General features: G+C 42.7%; 1 protein-coding gene across 1 annotated transcript in view; it reads right to left on the reverse strand.

The window, feature by feature from the left end:
• kdrl (kinase insert domain receptor like) overlaps positions 1-15,556 on the reverse strand; it is a 45,413-nt gene that overhangs the window by 18,564 nt on the left and 11,293 nt on the right. Inside the window, exons 5-18 of the mRNA XM_070962854.1 lie at positions 14,528-14,687; positions 14,294-14,430; positions 14,032-14,203; positions 13,717-13,843; positions 13,383-13,552; positions 11,845-12,001; positions 9,065-9,179; positions 6,341-6,449; positions 4,977-5,261; positions 4,575-4,721; positions 4,003-4,131; positions 2,795-2,901; positions 2,201-2,330; positions 1,418-1,522 (exon numbers count right to left, since the gene is read on the reverse strand). Coding sequence (XP_070818955.1) covers positions 1,418-1,522; positions 2,201-2,330; positions 2,795-2,901; positions 4,003-4,131; positions 4,575-4,721; positions 4,977-5,261; positions 6,341-6,449; positions 9,065-9,179; positions 11,845-12,001; positions 13,383-13,552; positions 13,717-13,843; positions 14,032-14,203; positions 14,294-14,430; positions 14,528-14,687 — 2,050 coding nt within the window. The remainder of the gene's footprint in view (positions 1-1,417; positions 1,523-2,200; positions 2,331-2,794; positions 2,902-4,002; positions 4,132-4,574; positions 4,722-4,976; positions 5,262-6,340; positions 6,450-9,064; positions 9,180-11,844; positions 12,002-13,382; positions 13,553-13,716; positions 13,844-14,031; positions 14,204-14,293; positions 14,431-14,527; positions 14,688-15,556) is intronic.

Here is a 15,556-nt window from a genome sequence, read left to right on the forward strand (position 1 = left end):
GCATAGTAAACCTTTAAGTTTGTTTAATTCATTAACTCAGCTGGAATCTCATGCAGTATGACAACAATATATGAAATACTTATAACAAAACGTGTAGATATAAAATCTGAACATCTGGATGAGATTTCTTTCCACCTTGCTTTACATTTCAAGAAGAAAGTGAGAAAAAAAGCCTGAACCCTGGTGGCTGGATTACTGGGGAATTTAATTTTGAGAGTTCATTAAATTTGATGGAAAAATAATAATATTACTTTAAACCCAGTGATAAGAAGCAGCTTTTGATGGAGGATGTCCTCAAAGATAAATGCCAACACAATTACAGAAATAAAACGGGAGGTGCTCACGTTACATACCTTATCTTCACCTCAAATTATGAAAATAAAGACTGAGAGGTTGTTTTATGTTTCTTTGACCAAGTAGATATTTATGACCTAGACGCTAAAGCAGCCAGGGAGTCTGTAGCTAAACCACGGTCAATTTGAGGAGACCTGCTGCTTTCCATTAAGTTTGACCTACAACCAACAACAGCCGGAGAGTCTGTTCCTCTCAGAGAGCCTGTGATTTATGCTGAGACATGATAAACAGCATGACAGTGACCACTAGTACTTCTAACCAACAGACCTATTTTTCATCCCATATCACCAGTCACTAATAGGTTTGCTTCTCTTACTGACGAAAAGAAAAAAAAAGCTAGATTTTTATTTTTTTTTTGAAAATCAGACATCTTTCACACATAAAGCTGTGGTGAATGAAATAGCTAAACATCTGCAGTTAAACTTCTTTTTACTAGCTGGTTTTCCTGTTTACATTTTGATCCAACATTTATGGTTTATTGTGAATATTTGGAAAGACTTTATAATCGGATTGTAAATAATTCCTCTTCAGAAACGAGACTGGAGACAGAGGGTAGTTTTCAAATGCTAAAATCTCTACAATGCGTCAAACATAAACATATTTTTATAGCTCATCCTGTACTTGAATATTACACTTCTGAACTTCCTTCTTGGCCTGCAGATTTTAGACATTCTGATCCTTGCTCTCAGATCTGCACGCACTCAATCTCTTCATCAAGGACGGGATTAGAGCTGTTAGCCTTTACCTCTAACTGCACATTGCATAGAACAGACATTGCATGCTTTGCTTTGAACCAATATGCCATACAAACATTGATTGCTGGCCATGTGGTGCTGTAGCTCACAAGTCTGTAATGTGCACAAGAAATAAACCCTCTGCAGAAAAGACAGATAGCTGTTATTCATCTGATATCCATGCAAGAGTAAACACTGTTAATGCTGGCCGGTCTATCATGACTGGTGTTACCTAAGATGACCTAGAGGGCCTACAGTTATGGGAAGAAGACCTGTAGGTTTTGTATACAAGTGCACAGTTTTTTCAAATGGAGTTCTCGACATCTTACCTTTAAGCATTTTGACAGCAACAGTCTTGCAGGTTGAGAGCTTGTCGATCCCAAAAGCAGAGGCCTCCACCACTTTTCCAAAAGCTCCGTGGCCAAGAGTTTTGCCTGGCAAAGGAAGAAGGCATTTGGTAAGTGGGACGACATTAGAGTTTCCTGTTCCTCGGGCAGAAAATCAGACTGGATTCCCTGTCCGTCAGGCAATGGGTCTGTAATTAAAACAACATGCTGGGGCTCTGATCACCAGTTTTCCTATGTGTGTGTATTAGTCATTTAAGACTGGATGACAGTGCAGGTCCCTGATAAGTAATGAGGGGGTGGCACCTATTCCAATGTTTCTCCATGCATATATCCCTACCATGAACCACTTTTCAAATGTGCTTTTAACTTTCTAAATTTTTTTTTTTTTTTTTTGCCATCTGCAAACTGTCATGTGTGGTTGGACTTTCTGGCAGACAGCACCAATAAAATATGCTCAACCCAGAGATGTCACACACAGTGATGTAAATCTAAGTTTGAGTAAAAACTTTGCCTCATCCCATCCATCACCACAAAAAACAAATCATCGAGGACAGAAAGGATATACAAAAAGACAAGACATACATAAAGACAAGAATATTTCATTGATTATGAGATTTTATCCCGAGCGTGACTCTGAAGGCTCTGTTGTTGTTTAACCATCACATCGACAACAATGTGCAACCCCTTTTAAATTTAGATCAAGTAACTGAATGTGTTTAAAACATGAAACGTTATTCCTCACATTGGTAAGACTGCAGCACTCACCTAGTCGCAGGCGGTCTCGGGGAAACTCCCATTTGCTGCTGTCATACTGAAGAAGATCATTCTGCTCCTCGAGGGGACACTCGTCAGGGTCAATGATTATAGATGGACCCATCTTATAGTGTGCTGGTTGCTGAGGGTGTTAGAGGACAAATATGAATATCATGATTATCGTAAAGACGTTTTTGACAATGACAGCTACGACACAATGCGAGTTTTGAACTCATGTTTCATTTTAAACGATCAGTAAATAGTGAAAATGGTCAAAGGCCCAAAAATGGCTTTTTTTAAGCATGAGCACACTGTGTTCTCCTTTGGGGCCATACCGTACATACAAACATGAGCTCAGCACTTGCCAATTGTCAGAAAATGTGGAAATCATAAACATCGGCTAAATTTATCCTTCCATTAAACTCTATTTCACAAGAGACATGAGTCAGTCGCTTCCATAAAGTCACTGGAGCCGAATTCGTAGAAACAGATCCACAAAAATTTCACAAATGTGATGTCGCTCATTTGACTGTTTGAACTTTCCACATCTTGGCAAATGCTAATCTCATGTGGTTTCTGAGAAAAAGGGGTAATGTAACGCCTTACCTTCCTAAGCTTGCGGATGAAGAGGATAAGCATGAGCCAGAGGAACGTTGCTGCAGCTCCTGTGCACACCAAAATGATTACCTCAACGTTTGGCTTCCCTTCGTCCCCTGGAGAGAGAAGAACTGTCGTAAACTACCAGACCGCTTTGGCAAAAATACCACTGTGTACTTTTCATGATCTCATAACTTGTCACATTATATTGACGGAGAATTGTGAAGAATTGTGATCAAAAGGAAACAATCTGTTACAAATTTACAAAGAGAAAGCCTGTTTTTAGACTTGAGATGTTGAGACCTTTATTATTTTTCTTTTTCTCTGAGAGACTGTATACAAAGAGGAAGTGGAAACACACATTGGTGTTTATTTCTGGTTTGTTTGGAACATGAATACCACACTTTTTCCTATAGTGTTTTCTTCCAAACACTTTTTTTCTCACTATCCATGTCGGCACTATGTAAGCTTTGAATCGGTACAAAGTTTTTCCGGCTCTCATTTCATGCATAAACAAACAGTCAAAGCAGGTCAGGCATACAGCTTGTTACTGAAATATCTTTGTGGTGGAAATGGAATGGATAACAATAATTTTTGAAGCTGATCAGCGAGAGAAATTCAAGTTCACCTGAATAAGAATCTATTTCAGGGCCTAGATGTGGATAAAACTGTTTGCGTGGTATCTCACCTACATGGCCATCCTCACCTTCACGTACCATTCATTTTACATGTGAAGTCCACAGGCACACACGTTTAGAGGCAGGCTTTCTACGCAATTATCTACGGTGTGTTTCCAGTCCCTTGGCTGCCGCAGCAGTCAATCTCTTTGCGCTCATTAGTGGAGCTCTTAACACTTGACAGAGGTCATGTACTCAAGGTAAGGATCCTCAGCCAGAGCCTTGATCATAAAACCCAGAAGGAATTCGCTTGGCATTCCTGGCAGCTACAGATTTTCTGTCAAGGGAGACTTTTCATGCTGAAGTCAGACCAGAGCTATTTGCAGTGGTGACAAGAAAACACGAGGCGAAAAGGGCCTTTGAGACCCTTTGATTGGATATGCAGCGATGATAAGTGTATCTGATGTGATCTGTAGCTGACTGACTGTAGCACACACCGCTTCACACTGATAAGGCAGTATTGTCACCTGCGCAAGTTGGACTGTTGATCTTTTTTTGATGGTTCGCTATTTAATACCCCAAGATGTCTGCAGGACTTACCGAGCACAGTAACAACAGCACTTGTTTTAGCGACACCCTCAGCGTTTTTGGCAGTACACTCGTACAGACCCTCATCATCTTTCTTCACCCTCTCGATGGTCAGAACCCCGTCTTCACCCAGTGTGATACCTGCAACACACAAGCTCTCAGTCAAGCTGATGTAGGATTTAACACTCTGGACTGGCAGGAGAGCAAAAATGATGCTACTTTCTTCAGACACTTGAGCTTGTAACAAGTGTGGCTGACCTCAAAACACACCTGCAAAACCTCAAACACCATTAGTGAGATATAATATTTTCAATGGGAGGGATTTAGCATACTATTTTCTCACAGTATTTGGGGGTGTGGCATTACTGAAGAAATCTTGGCCTGTCAGCAGCTTTCAAAGGGAATGATAGCTCCACCTGGTGATTGTGTTGTCCAGCTAATAACAAAACGTATTCATTCTCTTCCAGCTCTTCATCCAGTCTGTGCAGCACTACGCCAGGACTGCGCTTGTGCCATTGGTCATCAAAATTATCATAATAATTTCTAATATGACCATGGCACATGCAATACTATTCTCACGTTACCTGGTCCTTCTTCCACTGGAACGCCATTTTTGCTCCACGTGATGTCGGGACGAGGAACTCCCAGAGCGAAGCAGGCCAGCATCAGGGTGCTGCTGCTATTCACATCTTGATTTGTCAGATTCTGACTGAGCCAGGGGCGTTTTCTCGCTGCACCAAAGGAAACAAAAAGAAAAGCAAAAAAACTTTACCCAGTCATGCAACTCATCAAGTGCTGCATGACTGCTTTCTCTGTTCCTGTATGTGCTAACCATAAAGTAGCATGCATCACAGGACCACACTTGTACAGAATGACTAATTTTATCTCAGTACATCAGCTGACTATTAAGTAACAGAGATAGTGTTGTAATCAGTAACAATTACAGTTGAGATGCAATCAGCTGCTCATGTCCTCGTCTAACTTACCATCCACAGTAAGTGCAACCCTCTTGAATTCAACCCCCTTGTGGACCTTGTATGCTTGGCACTTGTAACCTGCAGTGCTCTTTTGGGACACATTATGCAGATGGAGAGAAAGAGAAATGGAGTAGCGGCTGAGCTGGAGACTGGACACGTTGGAAGTGATCGTTTGATTCAAAGAATCCAACCACTGCAGGTCCGTGTAGATGTAGCGAGCCGCCCTACAGGTCAGACTGACGTCATTCCCCTCGATGGCTGCCTGAGGTTGGATGGTAATTTCCTCAGAGTGATCTGGTGTGACAAAGTAGAGACCAAATCATCTGTTTAACATGCATGAATAGCGACACGTATCCTGCTGGCCCGAGATCCTATTTTGGACAACGGCTTTGGACACAAAGCTGCTTGTTGCAAGGCCAGGAATGTCAAATTTGCAGTTATTTCCTGTTTCATCACTGTTAATTGGAAGCACGTTGCCAGTGGACAGCATTGCTGATGGCACTCTACACTCATCCAGTTGGAGAGAAGCTGAGTCTGGGCCCCAGGGGAACCAGACTGTGCTTGTTTATTCAGATTGCTGGAAAGCATTCTGTGTTCCGTAAGAGAGGACAGCTGTTATTACAATTCTGTCCTCTTTTTTAGCAGCATTCCATCATTCTCCGTCCCCCTCACCTCTGGAAGAGAGCGTGATTCCTCTGGGGAATTCTCCCACTCTGGGAGACTTATTTTTCGTACTTGGCATCCCCTCAGTTATGGGTTCACCTACATCCATCCCTCTCCAAGAGCGATCCTTTACAGTTGAGCTGTGAGTCACTCAGTTTTTAAAGAAATGCGATTCACTTTGCTGCAAAGTGAACCGCGCTTGTGTGCAGTGACACCTCATCCCCACTATCATTACATAACTGTCTCAATGGATATTCATTTTGGAAACATTTGGAACTGCTCAGCGGCACATAAAAAAGAAAATTCTCATAGCACAAGGCTCACTGATAAAGAGGAATGACCTGCTGGCACCGGAGCAGGAATGCAGTTATTCATAGCTGTTTTCAAACGCGTGCCATTATAACACTCCATATGGCTCAGGACAAGTTTGCCTCTCTTCCGCCCTGAAGCTGCTCAGCTACAGAGGAAGATGGTTTCAATTAATGCCCCCCTCTGGTTTCTTTATTGCACAATGCAATCTGCGCATTCCTTCACTGTTCTTGCAATTCATTACAGCATGTACCGGATGTGTACAGTAGATCATTTGAAAGAATCCTGTGCACGATATAATGCGCTTTGCAATTATTGCAGTAAAACTCAGCAGTATTTCTGCATGCACTTAAGCAGCTACAGTTTAAATGTTGGTATTTCAGCTGTCATGACCCACTTACCGTCAACGTAGAAAGGGATCGTCATTATGCTGCTGCCAACTTCATTCTGGGCCACACAGGAGTAATTTCCTGATACGTTAGCCTCTCCTATCACCAGGGTACTCACAGTCTAATTGGGATCAATAAGGAAATTATAACTGATTATTGAAAGCAGAATAAAATAGGCTGAGATACACAACAAATGCTTAACTTCGACAATTCCCGGTCAGAGAAGTGAGTCGGTGTTAACAGGCGGGTGAGAGGTCTGGACCAAACCTGGCCTGGTTTATGCTCTCCAGCGTGTCACATTAATGAAAGGATACATCTGGAGTTTAAAACCCACTGAGTGGCTTCAAACCTGTGCTATACATCTACTGCCGGGGCTCAATGTCCATTTCCTGGAGAGCACTTCTAATGCCACACTCGATTCTGTCACTGCACATTACAACATTTTAATGGCTTAAATAGACAAAATAATACGTGAAACTTGGGTGAGGGCCAGCATGTGTGGGGTTCTGTTTAGTGTTCACAGTGACATCTGTTTTTTGGGGGCAGTCAGCTACATCAAAGAGAGTGAATGATGTGGGTGTATTGTCTGGGTGTATGCTGGACTAAACTTCCTGGGCTTGTAGGACCTATTGTGTAGACTCTCAGACACACAGCTGTAGCCATGAAACAATTTCAGTCTCCCTGCACTCACAATGTTCACTACACAAACACCCAGGCTGTAAAAGAATAAGTGTTAAAAAGTTATATCATACTGTCCAATTCATGCTGCTCTAACATTTGTCAAAACACTGATGGAGTGGCCTTATGGTATTATGTTACAGCTGTTACTCACCGTAATGTAACCCAAGCTCGAAAACAGTCATTTAAACGATTACACACAGTCCCTAAGAGGTGACCTGACCAGGCACACTGTGACCTCTGTGCCCATGCCTTCCCCTGGTGTTTTCCTTTTATTATGACCCGGGCCAGTCTCCCTCTCTACTGGGCCTTTTGGGGAGCCACTCAGAGGCCCGGCCCTGACTACGTTCTTATTCACGGGCCAACACGATTTATGTGGGGTGACAGAGAGGAATTCACTTCCAACAAATCCCTCTTCTTTTAAACTGCTGCTTGTTATCATTGACCCTTAGTCCTCACCCTCATAAAGCACCAGCGGTTGGCCGCAAGTACTTGTAAATAAGTGGTCCCTCCCTATTTATGTCAGAGACATATTAGAACTGATGCCCTGTGAAAACGGCCAGATTTACAATTACTTGGTGAGCAAACAGTTGAATCACCTATATATTTATGCACCAGAAACACAGGTGACAACAGTGAACAAAAAAAAGGTTTGGATTGAGAATGATGGTCACTGATTCTGTCTCCTGCTGAAAACTTGTATGCCAATGAATTTGTGCCCTAATTTGACCCTGCTGTAATGGGTTTCTTTAACCTAATCCAATAGACAGACTCTCGCGAGGCACTGAGGCCTGCTGTTAATTATGTTTGGGGTGAACAGTTTTAGTAACAGGCTCCCACAGGACATTCGCAGAAATGTCTCCAGTTTCCTCACTGTGTGGCATGTTTGGGAGTTTGCGTGGCAATGTGTGTTTGATGTTTCCTGAGAAAATATGACAGACTGATAGAGAACACATTGATGCCTTAGATAACAATATTCTGAGGTGTAAGACAACTAAATCTACTTAAAGTCATAGGCCTGACCAAGACAATTCTTATTTGCTTTAATGCACTGTTTTCATGATCAAATCTCACTTCTCTAATTACATTATGTGCAATTATAGCAATAACAAAAGGCAACTCCAGCTGTTTTTCAGTGTGTATAGTGGCTCATCGTGATAGGTAATGTTTGTTGGGTAGAATTTATAAAAGTCTGTTCTCAGCTCTTGGCACACGCATGACTTAAGCCATATAGCTTTTGTACTGTTTATAAGGCTTAGCTCTAAGAGTCTCAACAGCTGAAAAGTTTAACTGATGTCAGAGTAATAGATGTGTGTTTGGCAAGGACTAGGATGGAGCTATAGCTGCTTTATTTACAGGTCTTCGTCATATGAAAAAACTGTGAAACTGAGGGTGTATTTCACTCCATTAAAAAGAAATGAATTATGTCTTTCAGTTTTGGGTGCACCATTTCAAAAGTGAGGGCCTCAAACGGCAGGGAGATTTTGCTCCTGATAGGAAGGCCATTGCATCAAAGCAAAACTAATGCTAACTATGTTAGCTCTTACATCAATGTTTCAAATGTGCAGTATTTATCAATAGCATCTTCTTCTTCAGATGTAGTACATCATATGCGTGAAACCAAGTGATTTTCCCAGCTTACTCCAAGAATAAATCAAGTGTGGCATTGAGAACACAAATCTGGTTTCTTTAAAAGGAACCTTGGAGGGCCTTTTCATGAGTTTTGGTCACAATTACACAAGTCAAAACTAATGCAGACAAAATTAATCATTTTCAGTGAAGAGACACACTACATCATAGCCAATATGAGGAAAATTGCCTGATTTATGGATTTCAGATGTTGAATCTGACTTTCAAGGCCCAGTCACAGAAGATTTCTACTAAAAGCTGACTGAGCTATTGACTAATCTTGATCCAGTTCTCATAAATCCTACTGTTGAGCTGGTTACTGCTAATTTGCAACCACATTTCACAGTGTAGAAAGTATGCTACAAGTGCATCCATTTAAAAACAAAATGAAACACATGGACACAGTACACACAAAATTAAACCACATACCTTGTTTTTTCCTTTAACCAGTTCAGGCTTGATGTTTATGCTCTTAATCCAGTTGTTGGAGTAATTTCTCCTGTCATCGACACTGACTGGGACTGTGTTGGTGGAAGCAATGCAACTGCAGAACAAGAGAAAATGCAATAAGACTGACCATCTAGTCATGCTGTCAGTATGCGTGTAGACAGATAGACACGTGTTGGACCTTAAATAACATAAGAATATAACAGAAGAAAAAGCATCCTATATGTGTTTCTAAGCGGGAAACTTGGTGTACTGCGAAAACACATCCTGCTTAGATCACACTATTATAATGTGCAACTTGCTGTCCTTTTGTAAAAGACCTCTGAAAGGCTGAGGGTATTGTGACAGACCGCTAAGACTGATCCCAGTAGAGTCCAGGTCCAGACCAGCCTGTCTGGGTAATAAAACCTAGACAAGCCTTGATTTGACCCCCACCCCCAAACCCTCCACCGCCCGCGGTGGGGAACAATCAGCTTGATGAGAGGAGAGGCAGAGGAGGAAACAGCAACAGCGACAGGAAGGGCTGTGCTGTGCGTCACCTCATACAGGAAACCCCCCCCCCCCCCATGTTCTGGCCAGAGGAGATAAGGCTGATCCTAAGACCTTGTCGGTCAACAAGGGACAGCTGATAACTTCTCAACCTGGTGATAAAGACACCCCCATAATTCTACCCCTACACTATCAGCCTCATTACACATCCAACATAGCAAGCTTTCCTCACCCCTAAACCCCCCCACACTCCGTTTTTCCCCTCCTCTCCAAACTCCCAAAGATCTAGATGAGATACGATCTTGAAGGGCCACATGTTGGATCTACAGTGACAGGTACTTTACAGGGTCAGGGCTGTATAAAACAAACATTTTGCACAATTGGCCTCCCACCAGGCTATAGCTGTTCCTCTGTCTCATTAGCTGTCTGCCACAGCCCAGCCACTGTTCCTAGTGCCAGTCCTGATTATCTTTAGACCTGCAGAAGAGTTGCTTTCTTTGACCCAACTACCGCTCTGCTATTATATATCATAAATCTGGCAAGTACAAGTGGGTGTTTGAGATAATCTACTCAATATAATAATTATAATAACATAATGGAAGCACAAGTGGGCTAATACATAACATAATTTAGTCTTTTATGTGCAGAAGTCCACAGTGTTGTTTTTGTTAATGGTGTTGGGGCCTGATAACCAAAGGGTAATGGCCCATTGTTTTCTTGATCTTACGACTCGCGGGTCTCCTGCCGTCGTTGACAAGCCAGGACCTCAGGGAATGTTCACCTTGTTTGTGGGTTCACTAGCAGGCCGGTATTCCTGCACAGTCACTCATACGTTCATTTCTGTTTGGCTGTGTAACAGCTGGGGGAATCTGAGATTAACATATCTTCCCAGTGTTCCCCCTTCAGTCTACACAGCCACTGACCACAAACGAGAGGGCAGTTCTTGAGGGCTGCGTTTCTTTATGTGTCACATTCTGGGCTGGAGTCAATTCAGTCAATGCTGATCTGTTTGATATAGTGGGAACCTCATATGCTTGTGGCTCTGAATACACTTATCGACTGTTAAATCTGTGCATTTGTGAATGCAAATTCAGCACTGTGGTGGTACTCAACGTTTTGTCCCCCAACAGCGCTTTGTAATTTGTGCAAATCCCAAACAACATATAGACAGCAGTAGACACATTTACATGATTTACCATTTTTGTTCAGCCTGACAGATAATAATGAAACAAACTGTGTTAACAGTTTTCTGGACAAAGAGTAAAGAGTAACCTGAATCTTTTAATCTCTTGTAAACTGGCAACTAAAAATGTACATACAGTACACAATAGGTAACAGAGTGAAACACCTCACTCAGTGGAGGACCAGTGGCGTGCAGCTGATTTTGAATCAGGAAAACATGATTCAAGACTGCTGAGAGGATCACCAGGACTCCACGGCCCTCTCTGCTGAGCATTTACCACCACAGGGTCCACAAGAGAGCTGCCTCCATCCTGAAAGACCCCACCCACCCCCAGCACAGACTGTTCACACTTCTACCCTCAGGCTACCAATTAATAACAGACATTGGAATCCATGCCAGAAGAATACAGACATAAGAGCATAGTCATTACCATATAGGTACAATATCACCATAGTGAGACAATAATTTAGATGCCTTCTTTGTGTGATCATTCAGAGGTACAGAAGTGTGAAATGCAGGACGTCCAGATTAAAGAACTCTTTCTTTCCCGCAGCTATCAGACTCCTTAACAGATAACTGGACTATCTCATTCATTCAGCTGCATTCATAACTGCACTGTACCTCACACTTTACTCTTCACTGTGTACTTTACTGTTTTTACGATTTAGTTCTACCAATTTGCACATGCTACTGTCTACTGTTTAAACCTACACAGTAGACAGTACACCACTTTGCACTGCTGTATAGTCATTGCAGTTATGTATATAGTCATTTGCAATTTCTGTTTATAGCCGTTGCAATTCTGTTCATTTATCTCGGATTTGTTTATTTATTTATCTTTGATTCTTTAAATTGCTCTGTGTCTGATATTGTTGCTTTTTATATATTTTTTATCTTGGTATTCTCATGGATGGCAAAGTAAGAATTTCATTGTACTAGGAAACTTGTTTCTTGCTGTGCATATGACAATAAACACTTTGACTTTCAAACTCTGATATACTTTCAGTTCTTCTCAAGTTAACAGAGCGTGAAAGCAGAAAATCTAGTTTAAACATTTCGATGCTTGCAACATAACGAGAAGGTGACTCACTCTTTAAGTGTGGGGTCTGAGTGACACGGCTGCCAGAGCCAAATGATGGTTGGTAAGGGCAACCCGTAAGCAGTGCAGGTTAGCTGATGCTGCTTGCCAAACATGTAGGGCTGCACGTCCACAGAGGCCAGCTCCGCCTCTGAAATAGTTGGCTTCACTGTGAGAGAGAAGTGCATGTAAACACACACAAGTGCACAGGCGCGCACACACACACACACACACACACACACACACACACACACACACACACACAAAATAAAGGGAGATCAGGGGAGAGAGAGAGAGAGAGAGAGAGAGAGACAACAGGTTAGATCAACCATCTCAGCTCAGCCTACTGTGGAATCTCATAATGTCTTTATAATGAGAGGTGACAGTCATGATGGATAGCCATGAAAAGGGTGCCATTGACACCAGTTGTCCTTTCGACACTGTGTACGAGAAGAATGGCAGGATGATTGGCTAGCCCGGGGCTGTAGGTCAAAGTACGACCCCAGTGTGGCCCATGCCCAGGTCAGCGAATCAACAGATCAAGATCCTAGTGCCACCTCAGGAGGCAGTCCACATCACTTCGCCATATATCTCCATTTTGGCCAGTTGAAATAGTCAAGCTACACACAGCAACATGGCTTGGGAAAGCACAAACCTTGCATCTGCATCCCACCACACACACACACAAACACATGCACACACACACACACATACAAACACTCGCACACTCTATCACATTCATAATCTGGAGCACAGCGGCAGCTCTAAACATCTGATGAACAAAGTTTAAAATAGTTCCCTAATTGAAACCAGGAATCTATCTACACTTTGTTTGTGTCTGTGTGTTTTATTTTTTGTCATTCCAATAAATCAAAGTTTTGCAAAATGGGACAGTCAAGGACCATAAATAAAGCTTATACAAGCCAGAAGGGGGTTGATTTTTCCACTTTTTGGCACGCTATTAGGATTCCTAGATAATGTTTAAAGAATGCAGTGAAAATAGCTCTGCCCCCCCCCCCCATGGTAGAACCTCTCTGTTCTCCATAGTGAGCAGACTTCATTCAAGTTCACAAACGCTTAAATATTTATAACCTCTCGTGTTGACAGCTATCAGTGTTCTTCCCAAAGTCACCCTAACAATGAATTACATGCTCAGTCCTCGTTTTCCTCAAGCTGTGCACATACTGTATAGAACATGTTGTTTATGTGAGCTGCACTGTGTGTACACATGGTGAGGATGCAAATAAATGCTGGGGACTAGAGGGGGTATGGAGCGGCAGGAGTCTGCGTGCAGAATAGAGCCCAGGCCATTTACACACTGCGCCAAGCCCCTTCAAAAGAGCCCCAATAATCAACAACAGCTGCCCCTGCTACGTCAATCCAGGCCTGGAATCAACAAGCCCTCAAATTCCTCTCATACTAGAGCTGCTACCTGCCGTCCAGTGAACTGAAAGCAGGCAGAGTGCTGAGGCAGCCTCAGTCCACAGCCAAGGCACTGCTTCATTTCCTTAGGATCAGCAGTCATTATCAGGTTCATGGCAACAGCTTACCTTCGACTACCAGAGTGTAGCTCAGATTCCTGTACAAGCCCTTTGCATGGTTACCCAGGCTTATGGTGAAGACCCCAGCATGCTTCTCCTGCACATCAGTAATGATCAAGTTGAAGCCAGACATCTTGTAACAGGTGGAATTCTTCCTGATAGGGACCCCATCTTTATACCTAATAATTGGAGGCACAGAATTTTTTTGAAAAAATCACAGATAACAATAATAATCAATGAAAGGAGTGAATGGGAAGTTGACAGAAAATTTTAATTAAGTGTTTGCCACAGCCTCTATTGTACATGCTCCAACACTCAGTACATAATCTAAACCATTGCTTACCATCCTAACACCTGTGCTGGTGGCAGAGCGTTGACCTTGGGCTCAAACACAAGCTTCTTTCTGCCTTCTCTGACAGTCACTGTACTATGCCGCTCATGCTTATAGGAAACATTGAGGAACGGATGCTCTGGAAGGAAAATTAATAACAGACATTGGAATCCATGCCAGAAGGATACAGACATAAGAGCACAGTCGTTACCATATAGATACAATATCACCATAGTGAGACAATAATTTAGATGCCTTCTTTGTGTGATCATTCAGTTACATGTTTATAGTGTGTGAAACATTAGAGCTCATCCAAGGCATGCTCACCAAAAACAAGGACTTTTACTGAGGCATTCTCAGGTTTGGTGGGTTCAATCTCAGCTCTGCAGTGATACACCCCCTTATCCTCCATGGTAATGTTTGACAAGACTAAAGCCTTGCTCATCACAACAACAGCAGCAGGGTCATCTTTGGTCTTGTTCATGTAATGTTGATTTTCCTGAAGGCAAAAGATGTACCATGAAATCCACTGCTACAACCTGTGAGGGTCCCTTTTACATGCAGTGTCATCAGTAAATCCTTAACTTACTCTCTTCCTTGGAAACTCCCATGTGAAGTTGATTCTTCCATTATAGGTGGTCTCACCAGTGCAGTTGAGGTTGAGGGTGTCTCCAACCAACACTCTGACTCGATCTGGGGTGATCTTCACATTTTTTAGAACAAGTGCTGTAAAATGGAGACAGATATAAGGATAATGAAATGTTCAAGACACAGAGAAATCAACACCTCTATTGTTCAAGCTTGGACAAAAAGACACACTCACTATGTCTCGTAGGGATGTACATTGACTTGTACTCATGGCCGTTGACCACTGTGTGACAGGTGAGTAAGAAACACACTTTCTCGGGATTGTAGGGAATCTTGAATCCCACCATTGGATCCCACACCATTTCCTTATTAATCTTCTCCGGTAAAGGTGGGATCTGCGATGAAAGAGAGCAGAGATGTTTCGTCAGTATCCAGAGATGTTTGGTGATATCTGTGACTGTTAAAGATCAGTGAGCCGAACAGGCTTTAGTGTGACACACTTCATTTAACATGTATCTCACACTCTACTGGGCTTAGCCGGGGACAGACTCTATCAGGGTGGAAGTTTAACTTGCTTTTATTGTTTTGTGGAGTGTAACCTCTATAATCATTTATGCAATGGAGAACGAAACATTGCTGTCTCGGAAAAGGATGTACGTGTCTGCTGATGATTGTTCTTATGCCAGGAGTTGGAGTGGGAGAGGAGGCAAGGGAAGGGAAGGAAGGAAGGAAAGGGAGCAGGAAGGAGGAGTGCCATAGATTTACCAAGAGCAGGAAGGTCACACGACCACTATCTGAGCCATCTGAGTCACAAGTGTTTGTCCACAGTAGGCTTTATGTCACGTGGTCGTATATCAAAGCTACGGATATGATAGAAAGCACACATGTTTGTGGTTGGCATGGCACTGCAAGCATTGCCAACCAAACAACATCACTGCAGGAGCTCTCCTCCACTGACATCTTCTGCTGCTTTCTGGTATCAAATGTTGCAACTACCTGTTGTTTCCTGAGACTGGGTGCAGCGTGTGCTGTTGTTCTACTGCATTTCCTGATGTTTGTAAGAGATGGGGGACTAAATTTAGTCTGAGAGTCTATTCTGAGAAAAACACTCTTGGAGCACCTTCCTGCTCGTACAGGAAGCAGACAGAAAGACTCCCTTCACCGCCCCTGAGCTTCCCTCAGACATGCCACTGTCCCTGGTCTGTTTCTGTGTGCTAGAGCGATTTAACACACAAGGGGTGTGAGAACCAACGAGGCGCCTTAA

The sequence above is a fragment of the Chaetodon trifascialis genome, chromosome 5 (assembly GCF_039877785.1).
Source record: "Chaetodon trifascialis isolate fChaTrf1 chromosome 5, fChaTrf1.hap1, whole genome shotgun sequence".
NCBI lineage: Eukaryota > Metazoa > Chordata > Actinopteri > Chaetodontiformes > Chaetodontidae > Chaetodon > Chaetodon trifascialis.